This window comes from Carica papaya, chromosome 3 (genome assembly GCF_054855325.1).
Source record: "Carica papaya isolate Zhongbai chromosome 3, ASM5485532v1, whole genome shotgun sequence".
In the NCBI taxonomy this organism is placed as follows: Eukaryota; Viridiplantae; Streptophyta; class Magnoliopsida; order Brassicales; family Caricaceae; genus Carica; species Carica papaya.
Genome location: NC_142311.1, coordinates 2,204,008 through 2,222,919, shown reverse-complemented (window position 1 = coordinate 2,222,919; position 18,912 = coordinate 2,204,008). Strand labels below are relative to the sequence as shown.

General features: G+C 35.4%; 1 protein-coding gene across 1 annotated transcript; it reads right to left on the bottom strand.

The window, feature by feature from the left end:
• Positions 1-1,389: 1,389 nt before the first annotated feature.
• On the bottom strand, positions 1,390-18,637 carry ABH1 (ARM repeat superfamily protein). The gene is made up of 19 exons (XM_088215022.1): positions 18,408-18,637; positions 18,064-18,123; positions 17,086-17,142; positions 15,796-15,867; positions 15,097-15,159; positions 14,748-14,924; positions 14,093-14,224; positions 13,525-13,591; positions 11,395-11,594; positions 11,103-11,173; positions 9,839-9,923; positions 9,137-9,205; positions 8,904-9,022; positions 6,559-6,697; positions 4,630-5,130; positions 3,752-4,051; positions 3,258-3,436; positions 3,026-3,137; positions 1,390-1,680 (listed from the first exon to the last, which is right to left on the bottom strand). The coding sequence occupies exons 1-19, from the start codon at positions 18,489-18,491 to the stop codon at positions 1,570-1,572; spliced, it is 2,598 nt and encodes an 865-aa protein (XP_088071148.1). The 5' UTR covers positions 18,492-18,637; the 3' UTR covers positions 1,390-1,569.
• Positions 18,638-18,912: the final 275 nt, after the last annotated feature.

Below are 18,912 nucleotides of genomic sequence, written 5' to 3'. Positions count from 1 at the left end.
TTCTGAGAGCATAAATAGAAATTAGAACGAACACACACCTGAATTTTAGTTAAGTAATGTGCTTCCTTATTACTTACAGAAGTGTGTCTTCTATGAAATAGGATTCAAAACAAGAAGACATTCAAATAAACTCGATATTCTGTTTTGGTGGCACAAAGCTTCAACTCCACGAGGGTCTTTAACCGAGCTACACGTGAGGCATAGTCGGTGGGCAGGATAAGAAACATGAATTGGTTATTATTTGCCCGTAGAAGAAGAAAAGTAGCGATAGCCTAAGTAACAGGTACAATTTTCCCTTTTCAATTTTGTTGGATCTTTGAGGCACACAAGTGGGTCTTCCACTCTTCTTTTGAGGTCCTGCTAGTCTCTGTCTATCTCTCTTTAACTTTTTTTAAACGTAAGATAAAAGCTAAGGATTAAAATCTCACCCTAACTAAGGTGGGGAAAGGCCCTGTTTGTTTTTGCTAAATCAACACAAATCTAACCCTAACTACTTGCTGTGGACTGATGCCATTGCAGGCCTAAAAACACATATTGAATTGAATGCATATGAGAAATCATCGAAGTCATGATGAGTATTGTCTCTAACCACATGGTCCACATGCCTCAGTACAAAAATACAGGCAATTTGTGTAAGGAGAAAACGTGATCAAGTTTCTAACAAGTTTGGTAAATGTATCCATTTGGAGCCTGAGCAACACAAGACCCTGACTTACAAGCCATATTTAGCAACTTACCATTTTATGAAACGATGTTTAAATCAAATCCTGCATAATTGCACCTGTAAGGGTGCGAAACAAGAATGACTACGGGATAATGGGATCACTGAGTTGGGAGTACCATAGACACACACAAACTCATCTCGTATATGTAATTCATACAAAAAAATCGTCTTCAACAGCACCGACTGAGTTCAGAATAAAGATTATCCGAAAGTGTTTGTTGTCAGTTCAAGAACCAACAGATTTAAGGTAGCTAGCATTTGACATTTGTTTCCTTCTGTCTGCTGATTCTTACAACAAGATTCTGTCTTTCGAAACTAACTTAAGAAGCATGTTTTCTACTGTTTTTCACATGCTCTGACCTTTTGGTTTTTTAATCTTAAAAATATAACATAAAAACGTTTAAAATTGAAGTACATTCAGTCAAATGGACTACCACAATGCCAAGTATTTAGAAATTTTAAGTATAAAATTCAAAGCTACCCAAATACGTTCGTAATAAAAATAACAAAACAGTTTTAAGATCTTGTTTCTGAAAACATTGTTCTGAAAACAAAATAAAATGATTAGAAAACCTAATCATACTTTTAATAAAGAACTAAAACAAATAGCAAAATTAATGGCATTCTCCAACTAAGAAGAAACCCAAATCAACAAGGATCCAAGCTGCCAATTTCAATGATCGGTATTTAATTTTCACTAAGCCTTTAACCAAATAATGAAACAAATGTCCGGTCATGGACTTGACAGCTGGACTTGAAGTTCCTGCTGGTCCACCTACTTGCCTCATTTACATTAACAGACTAAGGGTTAAAAAAAATATTGTGTTACAACAGAATCGGACGAATCAAACCTCATTGATTGGCTGCCGCAAGCCAGAATAAACTGCTTTCCGGAACAGAGGATGTATGTTTTCAATGAATACCTCTGCATCCAATTTTTCAATGTGATGCCATATCTGCAACAACACATTGTTAACTCAGTGAGTAAGAAGAATACGACACTTATTGGATAGAAAGCACAATCATATTTGTCATCGAGATAAAAGAAAAATAATTAACCAAACTAAGATTATTAAAAAACAGTGAGTTATATTGTTCAATATCACCAAGAATAGAATTTTAGTTTACTCATTTTTTTTTTAAATATAAGTACAAGATGTTTTGAAAGTAGGCACCAAGTGGATGCCACCATGTACAAAAAATTTACAGATCAATAAGTATGTCTACATTAGATCCTAAATCAACAATGCTATCAAGGTTGTGATCAAGTACAATATACCCAAAAAGATTTAGCCATTTGTCCTTGATAACAGCAAAATCCAATTTACTCTTATCATTGCAACAAACAAATGATCCAAATATAAATAGTAAAATTAACATTACTGAATTTGTCTGGAATAACAGATGTTCCAGGTTATAGAATTAAGAATGTATTTTGTGTGTTTGACGAAGAGATGAATAGAATAATGTTAATCTAATATATCTTTGACATTCATTATAAGAAGGGCGGGATTCAGAGACAGATAATCCTCCTAGTACCTGAATAGACATCTTGCAGAAGAAAAATGACTTTTCTTATCCTATCCTGTGAACAGAAAAAGCATCTTATCCTACTCTAAATCTTGCATGCGCCAAACATAAAGATAAGATTAACCTATTCTCTTACAAATCTTTAACTATTCCATTCTCCTGTTAATCAGGAATGCAGAGATAACTAAGGTATCTATTACCAATATCCATAAACACAATATCTAGCATATTGATTTTTCATAAAAGAAATAATTCTCTTTCTAGTTAAATGCCGCAACCCCAGTTTATCATCTAGCCCAACTAATGACACCTTATACCTTTTTTTTCAAAACAAAAATCATCTAGCCCCACTAATTGCCCTGCTCACCCATCAGATCACTGGTCACTGCAGCATTGTCACAAAAGTGGGTCTAGACTTTAGTAAGAATATAAGAATGAAGATAGGATGGAAAAGGTACGTGATACTGTAAATGACCGCAAGCAGCAGGACAACGAGAGAAATTGAGGATGCTGGGAAAGGAAACCATTGCAGAACCAGATGGAACTGGAACGCGAACAGGCAGGCATTAAGCTTTAAAGAAATGTGTATCCAAGTTTTAAACTGAGCAGTTATTTGCCCGTTTACATACTTTTTAATGCTAAACAGGCATAAGGAGATAAATTACATCCAGCAGAGACATATTTCAAGAGCCCAAAACTTTGAAAAAACGGAAATCATGGTAAAGATGGGAACATATATGAACGAGTCAGAAACCTGTGAACTACATATACCTCAGAAGCATATTGCCTTGAAAATGCCTTGACGTAGCCTAGTGTTGACAAACACCACTGCTCTTTTTCACCTATATTATAGAGATTGCTAGCCCTTCCACCATTTGACTGACTGCCGATGGTCACAGAAAAACAACACAGTTAAGGCCTATAGGCCTTGATGTTAAAAGAAAAAAAAAGAACATGATGACAAGGAAAAAAACAAAGGTTGGATAAAGGGGAATTGGATTACCTTTTTTTAGGCATTCCATTCTCATTATCAACCTCCATTGCTGAAGATTCTTCAAGGTCCACAGCCATGGAATCAGCCTGAATAGACTTTAATGCTTTCAGTGTTCCTGCTGTAGATGGATCTGGAAGGCGTTCCATGAAGATAAAGGAGAAATTTTTGTACAAAGAGACAAACAAGACCTGTTCATAACAATAACAGTAGATATAACACAGAGACTGTAAGCTGCAGAGGAAGAAAAAACATATGATTCTCATTATCAAAAAACAACATAACAACCAGCACATGCATTAATCAAATACCATTCAGTACATAAATACATAAAGAACATAGTCACTGATAACTGCCTGACTTAAATAAGCTAAGATCGAGAACTATCATAAGGCTCTCTGAAACGACACTACTTACTCATGTACTACATATATTAAAATACAAATGAATCACCATGATGACAGAGGAAAAGTAAGAAAGGTCAGAGAAAGATCTTAGATTGATACCTCATTCTCATCGACAGCTCTAGAAAGAAGAGCTTCCTTGGCCTCTAAAGAGTCTCGCATGGACACCTCCTCTTCCTTTGCCTTTTCAGCGTGTGATTTCAATCGTTTCATCCGAGCAGGGTTCTCACCGAGAACGGGTTCACCTTCCACCAGAGTAAGCTTTGACTCTGCAGCCTCTAACTCTGCTTTTGCCTTGGCAGCAACTTCTTCAGCTGATAAGATGCTCTTTTTGAGAGTTGCTATCTCTTTCCTTAGATCACAGATTCGGTTGTGTGTTTTGCTAACAGCATTCCTAAGAATCTGTTAAAGTAGATAAGAAATGAGGAAAATAATAAGTTAAAAACTTTAAAATGTGAAAAAATATTCATTGTGAACAATAATTAAAATATAAAGAAACTATGGGGACAGCTTCGGGTTCCAGGAAAAGTGGATTGAAAAAAGCAACAAGGGAAACAAGCTTGTAGAAAAGGATGGCATTCAAACTTGGCAAATACTTCACCCATGTCTGCAACAAACCTTCCACAGATCATTTTACAAGCCAAGAATCTCAACACTGATCATGCAGATAAGAATAAATATTTGTCTAAGATTAAAGGTGGTCCTCAAATTTGAAGTTAATCCTCTTCCATTCAGTTTTCAAGTTGAATCAACATGTTTAACATTAAAAAAAAAAGCATGTAAAGATATTATTACAGATCTGTAAATTCTTCTCTATCTTTGTACATGACTTGCGCCCCCTTGGCACTCTACCTTTAATATATTTTCTCCTACTTTTATCTCAAAAAAAAAGCATGTAAACTCTGAAAATCTATATGAAGGTTTCCTCATTTCTAAAGGTGAATAATAAGAAGGAAAGAGTAAGAATTGTGTGAACTTACCTCCCATGGATGATCCGAAGTGTGAAATTGCCCTATATTTTCTGGAGAGAAGACCCACTTAACAATTGCTAAATTGGATAGAAGCCGATAACCCATCATTCTATCAATTGTTATGGCCGTCATTTGGGCATTGTTCTTCCAGTAAGAACTCACTTCAGCTATTAACATAACCTGTTTATCAATATCAACACATATTTTTGCAATGACTTGCCCATACCTCTCCAAAACAGTGATCAAATGGGTGAAACTTTTAGACCCAATGTCAAGGAGAGTTTGCACTACTACTTTGAGGGTAACTTCTGGGCCATGGACAGGATATAAATTTTCCTCTATCCACACTGTCATTTCACGTGCAGTTTGCCTTCCTTTCACCTTGTTGTTGAGCTCTGCAGAGAGTGCATGCTGTTCAGTTTTCTCTTTATCATCCTCCACAGCGTACTGGAAGTTTGGACTGCCCTTTGGGGGAAGCAGCTCCTCTAAAGCAGGAGCATTCTCAACACTCTACATGTACAAATACAATTAAAAAAAGATTTTTTTTTCTAATATGAAAAAGAAAATATCAATCAAGGCACCAAGACTACAGCACAGAAGTTAGAAAGAAATAGAAATAAGTGAATACCAAAATACTTTTACAAGGTAACATCATGCTGCCATTGAAGACTATCCCAAATTCGAATTGAGACTGCTAAATCTCTAAGTTCATTCAACTGCCCGAAGCCTAAACTTTTACTTTTCATTTTTCCACGTGATTGGAGAAAACAACTTGAGAGTTCCTAACCACCACAAAAACATCTCTACTGCTTTGATCAATGTTTCTATAATTCTATGCAACACAAGAACAATGAGTTGGTTTGGGAGGACATTTATCATCTATAAAAATTGGTTTTCCCAACCACCACAAAAACATCTCTACCCTTGCCTTTTTTAATAGCTGTTCTTTATAGAGTTGTTTTTTTTCTCCTCTTGCCCTTTTTTTTCTTTTTTTTGGGAGGACATTTATCCTCTATAAAAATTGGTTTTCGATTGCATTTTCTTTCCATAGTTTTCATAGTCAGTTTTTTTAATAGAAAAAGATGTATTTTGTTTTTAAATAAAAAGAAGTATTATGACAGAAAATGAAGTATTATGAAGTAGACTGAAAAGAAAAGGAAATCCATTATACACTTCCATTCTGCATAATACTTCTTTTTATATCAAAATAAATAAAAAAAAAATTGACAAAGAAAATGCAAAAGAAAAGGAAATTTGGTCCTCCTCCATTATACATTTCAAATCCTCTTCATAATACTTATTTTCTATTAGAAAAAGAAAAACAAAAGACTGACAATGAAAACTATGAAAAAGAAAATGCAGAGAAAAGCCAATTTTTAATCACCGTCTAGTACAAATAAGTTACCAGATAGATTTTGAAACAGTATTTCCGAGCCAGCTTCTCAAAAAGACATTGATCTTGATAATTCACAATGAACAGCATGGATGACAATATGGTTTAGAAGTAGGATGTGTTGACATCTTAATTTCTTGTCTAATAACTTTAAAATGGACTTCATTTACTTATACCATTGAATCAATAAAGTTATGAAATTAATGTTTAAAATTAGTCGTCGTGTGTCTACTTTTACCATTCAAGGTAAATATGCTTTGTGATGTGTGTACCAAGGCAAGACCAGTAAGTAATTTAATCTCTTCTGAGAGAAACCAACAAAGTAGAAAACTCAAGAAAATAGGTTTTGTAAAAAGTAATCCTATGGTGAACAAGTTCTACAGAAACAAAAGTTGTTTTTTTCAAAGAAACAAAATCAAGTTATTTATATACGGGCAAGAAAGTGACAGACTAGCTCACTGGCACAACTTCAAGGAACCATAAAACAATAAGCTAGCAAAATCATTAATCATAGACGATACAACAGTTTTATAAAATGTTTCTACCTGCTTAACTTTGTCCCAGTATGACAGTCGAACTTCTCTCTCCAGAACCTCTTGAACAAATACACGTTGTGGGGCCCATTTTGGGAGATCTAAAACATAAGCCCACTCTTCCCAAGGCCAGATGAATTGGAAGTTAGATCTGTAAAAGGCAGGGAGCTTGTTAAAATGTTAATCTAAACTCAAATACCACACAGATACAAAGTTAAGACGTCTTTCCTTAATATGTTAGATTTGCTTTTAAAAGTAAAAGTATGAATCATATTAACAGGCACCAAGTGGTGTCAACCCGTTTATTTACATATCTACCAAGATATCAACAAGGCCCCCCAAATCCTCCATTGAATGAAGTAGATGACCCAAAATCAAAAATCCAAAAGTCTGAAACCATCTGTTTCTAATCCTATCAAAGTTCCCCATCCTCGACCCCCTTAAAGCTCTTCTATGCCTCTCCATCCATAACACCAAAAAAATGGTGAGTGGGATAAGGTCCATCTGCCAACTTATTCTCTTCCACACCCAGATTTCATCTCTAACTGAACCTGTCATCACCCAACTAATACCCAATAAGCCATAAATCATCGATCATAGCTTGTACACTACCGGGCACCATAAAAGGACATGGCTACAAGTCCCACAGCACCTTCAAACAAGTAACATCCATTCACCATAGTCATTCTCATTCTCATAAATAAATCAATCGTCAGAATGCAACCTCTATTGGCTTCCCATTGCAAAGAAAGCAACTCTGGAAGGAGCTATAGCTTTCCATACCTGTCTAAAAGAAAACTTGTTACCTTCGCTTTCCTGCTTAGTCAAATGCTTGTAAAAGGATTTAACCAAAAAGGATCCTGAATTGGTAAGACTCCAGATAGTTGATCATTACTACCATCCAAGATAATGAGAGACAAGGTACACGAGATTCTCATATTTATTGATCTCCCAATCATTAAGATTTCTCAGTATATTTACGTACCATTTCTTAACTCCCCTCCTCCCACCCCCACTCTATATCTCTGAGAGAGTCACTAACCAAAATATCTTTCTGTTGAGCTATTGCGAAAATTTGATGGTACTAATCTCTAAGGGCTGCACCCTTCAATCCCGAGTCTTGCCAAAAACTGATTCGGTCACCCTTTCCAGTCTTCCATTTGATACATGCGTGAAACCTAACTCTTTTTATTTTGTTGAAATAGAGCCTGAAATCTTGCTCTACCCATGCAAATCTTTTTCCAAAATCCTTTTCCGTGCAGTCTTGTCAATGTTCTGGCGTACCATCCTTCCTCATCTACATCATACTTCACTTCTATCACCCTTTTCCATAACGTACCCTTTTCTTGCATAAACCTCCACAACCATTTACCTTGTCTAGCCAAGTTCATATCCATAAGAGAAGTCCCAATCCTCACTAGGAAATTGGCTTCTTGACCTCCTCTCAAGCTACTAACTGATATCTTTTTCTTTCATCTGAATCGCCCATAAGAATCTACATGGAGTAAATGGGTAGATTGTCCAACATACTTTTAATGGGTGTCAACCTCCCTCCTTTAGAAAGAAGAGCTTTCTTCCAGTCCGCCAACCTCTTCTCAAACCTATTCAACACCAAACTCCAAGCCCTTACCTCTTTGTAATTAGCCCCCAGTGGTAACCCCAAATACTTAATTGGGAACTTAACAGCTTTACATCCCAGCACTCTCGCCAACCTTACAGCATCATTATCATCCCTCAACCTAACCATCTCAGACTTGGCAAGCTTAATATTGAATCCCGAAATCGCTTGAAAGCCCATTAAGACACCTTACGTTGAGCATTGCATGCTCATCCTGCTCATAGAACAGTATGGTATTATCAGCGAAGAATAAGCATGTTATCTCCTCAGTATGTTTCCCCAGTCCCACCTTCAGACCTTTGAACAAGTCCAGTTCCCTTGCTCTTATCAGCATCCTATTTAAAGCTTCCATAATCACAATAAATAACAAAGAAAATAACGGATCACCCTATCTTAGGCCTCTAGAAGCCTTGAAAAAGAAAAAGACAGTCCTCCATTGACCATTATCACGAAGGATGTGGAAGTAATGCAAGATTTTATTCTCTTAACAAGTTCACTTTATATGTTAGATTTGTTGCTAAAGTTTGCAAATAGTTATCCTTAGACTAGGAAATCTTTTTTTTTCTTTGAGAGGAAAAAGAGAGAAACAGTTTCTCTTCATAAATAAGAGGCTGCTTCTCTAATTTAAAAGGACAAATTTTGCTAAATTTTACTATTCCACGTGGAAAACAAAAAGGATTAGAAGATCACGAAATAAAGAAAATCTTCTCTCAGTTTATGTCTCAATCACTAGACTTACAGATGGTGGGAGAACCAAAGAATTAGCCGTGTCCTGCACTCCATATCTAAATCAGCTATTTTGTCAAAAAGAGCACGAACTGCTCCTGCTATGACTGCAGGAAAGGCGCCAGGAAGAGCCTAAGAACCAAAAGAGATCATCAGATCTTACTATATAAGGCACAATAAGTCTTTCACAAGGGGGATAAAGGAGAAAGCATAAGACATTTCAAGAAATTATTGCTTTTATACAACCTTACAGAGATCCATAATGACTTGAGTGTAATATATTGGCTTGAATGGAGGTTGAGGTAACAATAGTAACTGCAAGAACAACATACTTGATTGTCAAATTGACCATAATCCAAGAAGACAAAATAAAGAGTAATGAACAGTCCACAAATTTAGAAGGGAAAATGCCGGGAATAAAATCAAACTAAAGATTATCAAGTCATGTATCATAGTCCTACACATGAGATTGCTTCAGCCATCATTTTCCTATTCATATCCAAAATTACAAAATATAGTATATTAACATCACATACTTCCCAGTCTATCCTAATATATGAGTTTGCCTCAGCTGTCATTTTCTTATTCATAAGTCATAACCACAATTACAAAATACAGTCTGCTAACATGAAAAAAGAATGCAATAAGGCATGTTAGAGAAGCACTTCTCACATGCTTTTTCATGGAAAAAATACAAAACATTAATATTTTATATATAGAGACAGAAAACACCAACACGGCGCTTCAGCAGTATGTAAAAACAATTATTTACATGAGAAAATTTACAGATTTCAAAAGACCTAGGTACAAAAATATTTCATCCTTAAATGAGGGAAGTCCAAATTCTCCAAAAGCTCTTCCACTCCTTTCAGTTATGAATACTAATCAGTAGAAAGGAACTTGAATGTTATTCCATTAGCATAAATTGGAAAGTTGGCAAAATTTTACCTGGGAAAATATTGTCTCCGCCATAAGATACTCATATCGGAAAGGCACAGGCAGGCCAACCATGTAGGAGGCACATTCCTTTCGACTAGCTTTCCATGAACCATGAAACACAAACAATTAAAATTAAGAAAAGATTAAATTTGATGGACAAGAAAAGACAAGAATGGATAGGAAATTAATTAAGCACGTGAATTGTATAGAAGTAACAAGCATAAAGAGAATGTCGAACAAAGCTGAGGATCTAGACAAATTAAGACCCAAAAATAGGACCACTCAATACAGGCAAAGTAACAGTAACATGCAAAGGGGCAACAGTTACATTAAGGAAAATCAGTCACTTACACATCCACCTCTAAGGGCCCATGTTCATGAAAATGCAAATATTCATTTTTTAAAAAAAAAGTGGACATTCAATTATTAAGAAGTAAAAGTTCCTTTTTTTTCTATTTGATTTAGTTTTATTAATCAACGAACATATTCTTGGTCATATTTACATCCACTTTTTTTTCGTGAGATGCAAACTGCATATTAGTCAAGTTGAGCACTCATAAGTTTAACTATGAGTTAACTATTGTTAGTATTACATAAGATAAGAGTCATAATTGTTCGTATTGTATAAGATAACCAAATCACAACAGGAGGTAGAAGAAGAATCATATCATTTGCAAAGAAATTTTTTTCTTCAATTGCATTTTTTATCAGATAACTGTTTTAACTGTTGCCAACAGATTTTAAGAGGGTCAATTTTTACATGGTTATTTGAGTTTCTCAGGCAATTTCCAAGTTCATCACTATTTTCAATTGTTCTATTTCAGTTACTAATTGAATTTATTCAATTTATCACCATGGCGTGCAAGAATTTGGTAACATTATGATAAATAGAATAAATTGAATAACTAGAAAAGAACATATGCTGTCTGATGAGAGAAAAGAATCCAAGTAGGCAGCAACATATTTTCAACCTGAGACAAAAGTTAGCGAGTTTACAGATTCTTGTTGCAAAACAAAATGCATATATAGACTTTCTTTTACCAAAGGGCTTGTATTACCATATCAACTGCTTCATTCTCCTTTTTCACATTAGCTGTTACATGGTACTTAATAAAGATAAAAAAACAGAAATTCATAACAAAATGATGACATTGAAAATAACTCAAAACAAAACGAGAATATATAGATTAAAAGGGAAAAATAATTTCTTTAATGTAAAACAAGATAATGCAATAAAAGCAGGATCAATGATGAGTCTGTAGATTATACGAACCAGCCATTCAAAAACAAAAGCACATCAAGTAAATACTCTTCCACGATGAACCGATCTATAGGTTGCAAATCCTGCCAACCAAAAAAATGGAGGAGAATAATTAGATAACTAATAAAAATACATGTGCAGAAAAGGGGAGAGAGAAAGAGGGGGAGAAAGGTTGCAGCACCAGTTAATGGCATAGATGTGTTGCCTTATTGCAAGCACAAGTGCGGTTGCCCGCTGCTATGTGTACACTAACATTTTTTTCTTCCTAGGAAACCATGCATTAACATCTTAGATAACAAGTTACCTCAGTTTTACTGGCAGAAAAGATGTTAAGCCTGCGTATTCTTTGAGGATACTTCAGCTCTGCCTCGTACTTTTGTTTGCCATAAATAATCCCAGAAAGTGCTGTAGGCTGATGCGGTTGCTCGGGACAGCTGAATGGCCCTAACTCATGAGACTTTCCAGCTACCAACTGAGCTTCAAATGACAAATGAGGTCTGGGAACTAACAAGTAAAATGATATCACATGGTTATGCAGTGAAATTAGTTGAGCACAAGTAACCAAGTGAAAATATGACAATTGCAATACTTAACTCAAACAATGTAATGGAAAGCAGACAAAAAATATGGAGAGAGTCAAGTAAATAAAATTTGCCACTATGAAGCAATTAAACACCCTTGTTTTTCTACTTTTTCTTTTGGCCCTTGGTCAAATTTTCAAATGACATGAACCGATACTAATAAGAGAAATTTTTTAGGGTTGTTATTAAGTCTTTTAATGGAAACGTACGTATCATTAAAAAGAGAATAGAAGAAAGTACATCAATGGAGGATAAGAGATCCTCCTAAAAAGAAAGAGAAAAACAAAAATCAATTACAGTCCAGTGTCTTCCATAAAATAGCCAAAGAGGTATCTGTATAATGCCCGTATGCCTTGGCCTAAATAGACTCCAAAAAGGCCATCCTATCTGCCAATCCCAGAGTAACAAAGGATGCAGGAAACAGTCTGTTATGGTGTTTAGTTTGTTACAGTTGCTATTCTCCAGACTGGGCAGTTCTTAACCTTTAGTAGAGCAGTAAAATCTGGTATTTGTAAGGATAAATTATCCGTAAATAATGAAGATCACCTGTGATGAATTTCCTTGAGTAATTTCTTACTCTTCAACATCATAGAATTCTCTCTTTTTTTTATCACACATTGGGTTCTTTCTTAACATGCTCCGTTTGTTAATTAAAAGATAGGAAACAAGGGCAGAAGATCCAGGAAGTGTTCACTTTCTTGACTTCTGAATGTTATGTTCATCGATCCGTAACAAGCTAACAAGGGACTTTACCATGCACCACAACAAAAAGGCTAAAGGGCACCATAAAACAATTGTTCAGGAGACTTTGCTGCCACTATACATATATAATAACACCCATCCATAAGAATCTTCCCTCTCTTCCTCAGAGCGTTAATCCTAAGAATTCCACTCAATGCAGCTTCCTAAGCAAAAAGGACAATCTAGGAGTGGCTTGCTTCCTCCATATTTGTTTCAATGGGAAATCATCCTGCTCATTACTTAATCCCTGAAAAATGTGATAAAAGGGCTTCGCAGAGAAATACGCATCCTTGGTAGACTTCCAAACTCCTTGATCATCAGTATCGAGAGCCAAGACTAAGGAGGCTAGACAGTGGAGGAGAGAGGACAAACTATCCACCTCCCAGTCATTCACATTCTGAATAAGAGCAAAATATCCCACAGTACCTAATTGAATGCCACTGCACAACAGCACTCCCTCCATGTAAACCTCATGCCAGCAATTTCAAAAAAATTTCTCTCCAAAACGTCATCAAGTGGTCAGAAGACCCCACTTTGAAATGAACACAACCATAGAAGCCCACCCATTTGGATCTAAACCCCTTCCATACATCCAAACCATGTGATCCATGTTTGTTCAAGTAATCCAACCCCTGCCCTCAAGATCATACTTGGCTCTTAGAACCTCCAAGACAAACAGTTTTATCCTTCGTAAACCTCCACAGCCATTTTTCGAGCATTGCCTTATTGAATGTAACATGCAACCTCAAACCCTGACCATTCACCCTAAGAAGCTTCTTTACCGAGTTCCACAGCCATATACATTCCATTTTTACACCAAAAGATATCATCTTCTTTTTCTTCAAATAAAAACCTCCTTGGATAGAAAGAAAATTTTAAGATGATCAACTAAAAAGACTTTTTTCCCAGATAAATAATCATCCTCAGCAAACAACCACCAGACTGAAATCCTTTACTCTCCCAACAGAAGCTAAATGGTGAGCAACAACAACTTTACATCATCACTCTAAAAAAATTACAAAATAGTCTAATTTCCCATATGACAGAAAGAACTAAAGTAAAGCAATGCTAAACAAGAATAAACAAATGAAAGAACCTAAAAACATTCTTACCACTGTCAACTTTCCATCCATTGTTGGACAGTGACTGTACTCGATCATATAGATCTTCCAAGAAATCCTGGAAAAGATAAATAAGAAATGAAGGAAGCAATAATGGAGGATAGATTAACACATCCAGCCTGATACATACTATGCTTCTATTTCAAAAAAAAAAAAAAAAATTAACCCATCCAGCCAAGAAATTAAAAAGTGACTATCGAACAGAAAGTAGGGAATATAACTGAATCCACCAGAAAATACAAGACCTTGGAATCCACCATCATGAAGAATACTTATAAGACTTTTACATATTTATTGTACTCCAAAAATAATCCTCCTAAGTAAAGAAATTCTACCCCACTAAAACACTGTCACATAAACTAAACAGGAAACACAGTTAAGCTACTAAAGAAATACAAATAATACTTCAATAATTTTCAATTAATCTCCTCCGCATCAGTAAATGTAGTTTCAACCATATTTGAGGAAAGTTAATCTAAGTTTTCCAAAGTTATATTCAGATAAGGAATACTTAAAAGAAGTTACATCTGGTAAGAAAATTAAAACAAGGAAAACACACCTTATCAGCAAGATCTTTACCAGATTCATCATCATCCTCAAAGAACGATAAACCAGTGTCAGAAGCTTGCTTTCTAATGCTCAAATAGGCTTGTATACCAACCATGACCCTCTCGATCTCCTCAGGAACTTGCTGAATACCAATGCACTTAGTCAGAATATAATATGGTAAAAAAGTAGAGTACACATAACCTGAAGACCATTTTTTGTTTTGAAAGAACATAATCTGAAGACCATTAAACATGCAGAATATATATATCAGCAGATTAAGAAGAAAATGAAAGCAACTGCATAACCAAGGCAAACAAAGCAGCCTTCAAATTCCTGAAAAATAAAAGGAACTGAGCAGTTTAACTAAATTCCTTCCTTTGTGGTTGCATTAAATTTTCTCCCAAAGGTTTCAGTCTTCCAACAATGTGTCAAGTTGTTAAGTTAGACTAAAAAAATTACTTGCTTCCAGCCACTCAGACAAGTTTATTTTGAAGTGTTTGTTTCACCTCTCTAATGCATACATCCAACAAAACATTACATCACTTTTTCATCACCTTACGGTCATAACCATATGGGAAGGGAATCTAACATCAAGAACTTCTAACAAGATGATGATAAAATGTCAACCAAAATTCTACTGAACAATTAAGCAAAAGACCATTTACCTCAGTTAGTTCTGCTCCTCCCCACGGAAGACAAGATAAAATGCAAGTTACATAAAAGTCACCCCGTGCTTGCCAGGCAGGATTTCCTTTCTCCTCATCCACAGTGGTGGCGGCCGATGATAGCAGTGTCTCAAAAACAACCCCCAAAGAACCAGGTTGAAGAACTTTACTGCACATCTAATTAACACACAACAATATATCAGATTGCACAACCACTGAGAAAATAATTATCTTTACTAACCATTGTGCTAGAAAGTAGTTCAAATTTGGAATTACATTTAAAACCTTTACAACCTACATTTGCATCCATAACTATCTCAAGGAAAAAGATATCTTTGCATATACATACCAGTACAGTGAAAAAACGCATCAATATACGAATTTTATCGCAGTTCCCGAAATCTAAAGCTTCCTGAAATGTTCCATACAACGACAAATAAAGAGAAATAAGGTAATCAATATTTTCAATAAGACAAAAAAAGTGATACATCAAAAGATGATCATTAGTTTGGCACATCATGCTTCATCTATATTTTCAATAAAACAAAAAAGTGATACATCAAAAGATGATCATTAGTTTCACACATCATGCTTCATCTATAGCACCAAAGAAACTCAAATAAAAAGCAAATTGAAAATCAATATAATTTTTAGATCCCATAGATGCTTGTTCCATAAAAAAGATACGCCAAGGCCCAACACCAAAGGTCAAAGGCACTAAACTTGAGCACACAAGCATTGTTCATGAAAAGACTGAAGATTATATAACAGGAGAGAAAAAATAGGACGAGAAATTATGAAGCAGTCAGAAGTTCCCTTCCAAACACCTGTAAGTACCAATCAAACAAGATGCTAATTATCTAAGTTCTGGCCAAATTCTAACGTTCTCTACAAATCCAAGCCCAACTAATTCCTTCCGAGACTGATGAATCCCATGGATCTAAAAACTATACCAGATTCACAAATAGAAACAGTATTGCAGAAGATAGAGAAAAGTAAACAACATGAAAATGCTCCTACTACCTATTTCTCTTCCAATCCTGCTCACCTGAAAACTAGCCTGAGCATTCTCCACTATTTTTCTAACAAAATCCTCATTTTCCAAATTCAGTAAACCAACCTGCAAGGGAGTAGAGATGTATAAGAGTCCATCAGAACATTGTCATCAATATGTAGAAATATGTTGATCTTGAGAAATATCCAAACATGCCTAGTAGTTCTCAACACATCAAAATTGACAAACCAGGCAGGTTTCAAATAATAAACAGAAATGCTATTTTTGTTGCTTGTGAGTTGCCTCTAGGCATAAAGCATAAAAGATATTGCCAATTAACTCAACAGATTAGCATTTCTTCTTAAGCGTGTCATTTTTTTTTCTAAAAGGATGACCAAAATTTTACATTTGTTGGGTAGTTTTATGTTCCACGGTCCTTATCTACACTACTTGCTTCTATATAAACACTTATCCATATATCAGGCACCAATTTCCTTTAGTAGGTTAATGTATCTTTTTCCACTTGTGGAGATCTCTTTTCTATTTATTAACTGTTCATATTCTGCTATGAAAATAACTTCATTAGCATGAGCAATGAGGAAGTCTTATGCAGGTATACAAGTGTTTTTAAGCAGTTACGAGACTTGACCGCTGGATGCTAGGTAATTCTGAAGTCCATGATCTTCATCAATACTATGATACTTCCATATAATCAATTTCTCATCCACATCTTTAACATTAATTTCTTTGCCAGATATGTTAGTAATCCCTTTATCAATTTGATAGGAGATTTCTATTTTATTTCTTAATTAAGAATACTTATGCTCTCTATCTGCTATTCAAAATAACTTCATTGGCATATGCACGAGGAAGTTCCCTACAACTTCAAAAACGCTTTAAGCAGTCCTTTTTTGAGATAATTTTTTTTTTTTTTTGAGATAATTTTTTTTTTTTTGAGATAAAAAATCAACCACTAGACCAAATGAATTTTGCAAACAGAAAATAGGAAAATAAAATGCTTTAAGCAGTTATGAGACAGTTCAATCTTCCTTGATCTTCTGATCCTAGATGATGCATTCTCATCCATATATGTAACGAATGTTCATACGCAAGGTTAATATTCCTTTTTCCTTTGGTAAGAGGTTTCCATTTACTTTTTCATTAAGAATATTCTTTCTGTTTTTATTCTGCTATAAAAAGGTAACTTCGAGAACATGAACTACAAGGTTGACATCCATTTCTGTCTGTTTTCATACATGGATATATACAGAAATATGCAATATACATACAAAAAAATTTTGAAGGGGGTACTGAAGTGAAGGACAAAGATAACAAGTCTCTTACCAATGTACCATAGAGAGGAACCTTGTGGGGCAGTTGCTCAGCACATTGGAGAAGAAACTGTGAGGATGATGAGAAAAATTAAAAAGAATTAGCACTCTCATATCAATAGACATTTCTTGCTTTGCACTTGTTTGTATGTGAGCACAAGGCATGTCCTTGAGAAACAAATAGACTGCATTAATAAAACAAGGAAGGATGTGAAATAGAAAACAAAAAAAAAATGTGAATGAAAATTAATAGCATCCACATAATTTCCATAAACAAATAACATAATAATGCAAATAAAATTTGAAAGTAAAAAGATTCTCCAATTTGATCGTAGTGAAACTCATCAATTCATGAGTAAGGAAAGTGCCCTGCATGCTGCTAAATATAAGTTAATACAACTAAAGCTAGCAACACCATAAATGAAAACAGGACAGATGCACCACTTATCAAAGTATTACAGTTTTCACATTCACTAATAACCCCATTTTGTTCCAATTTATAGATCCCACAATCTGTTGTCAAAGAGTACAACAAAATATCACCCTTTCTGCATGAGCAGTGGTGAGTCCGCATGCGTTCAGAGCAGAGTGGTGTGTCCTTGTGTCTGCAGGACATAGTGGTGTGTCCTTGTGCGTGCAGGGAAAATTTTATGGTGGAAAAAGAATTCCTATGGAATGATACGCCCATTTCTTTATTCTCCTTCTCTAACTTATTTGTATGCTATTTCACTATTTGAAGTTCAACTTTATTAACTTCAATTCTTCAAGCTCAAAAGATGCATGTCTTCAGCTAAACCTCTTAGATTCACCGCGCCAAGGATCAAAATCATGCTCAGAATAGGTTACTAAGTTTAGGCCTGGCAAGGGGCCTATCAAATCAACTAATAAATTAATGAATATAACTACGTATATGCCATCATGCAGTAATTAAGAAAACCGCCATTTACAAAATAAATTTAGCAAGTTCAAAGAAAAAATAGGTGAATATTACGTGCAAAATATCGTCTCCCGAGAGCTCCAACTCTCGCCGAATAACCCCGAAGCACGTTTCCTGTAAATTTTAAAACAAAATAGGTAGAAGGATAGAACCAGAAGCGAAACAAATATGTCAATGAGCCCATCATTAACCTCAAAACAAACAGAAGAAGAAACAAATTCAGAACTGAAAACAATGTATTTCTAAGAGCAACTTAGGGTTTTAGATTTTACGCAGAGAAACGAACGAAATGATAATGCAGGAAATAAATAAACAGCTATTCGGAAATATATATTTTGTATGTATATGTAGAGAGAGAAGAGAGAGAGAGAGAGAAATGGAGAGAGCTCAGTACGTACTATGTGGTCTTTGAAGTCAGAGCTGGTGCCATACTCTGGGCATTTTTCGCCAATTCGAAGAAGAAGACTCTTCCAGCTACTCATGACCTCCTCTCGTACTGCCAAAAACCTCCTTCAGCTGTCTATAGGCTTGTGTAAGCAGAGGAGAGGGAGATAGCGTTCAGGTTGCTTCAGTTAAATATGCAGAAAGAGAAGGAACGGGAGGGAAGATGAAAGACTAATTGATCCCGGTGGAGGGGATTTGCAGGGTTCGGGCAGAATGATTTGAGTCAGCCCATAACCCGAATACCCGATACCCGTACGTGCTTGTATCTGGATCCATTTATTTTGAAAATCCACAAGCAACTGAGCGGACGGGCCGGGTTGAAAAAATTTTATTTTGTTCATGGTCAGCTGGGTCCTAATCTTTTAGGACTCCGGCTCATTAAATTCTTTTTTTATAGGCAAATTATGAACACTTTCTGATAACTTGTTGAGCTCTTACAAACTTAAATTTTGAGTATGG

Bases quoted from the DNA above. Each gene is read 5' to 3' on its own strand.
- ABH1 (XM_088215022.1), bottom strand. From the start codon at position 18,491: ATGAGTAGCTGGAAGAGTCTTCTTCTTCGAATTGGCGAAAAATGCCCA. The intron at 9,023-9,136 runs GTTGTATAAAAG...TTTGGTTCTTAG, and splicing joins TCATTATGGATCTCTGTAAG to GCTCTTCCTGGCGCCTTTCC. The intron at 3,138-3,257 runs GTAATCCAATTC...GACCATCGGCAG, and splicing joins AATGGAATGCCTAAAAAAAG to TCAGTCAAATGGTGGAAGGG.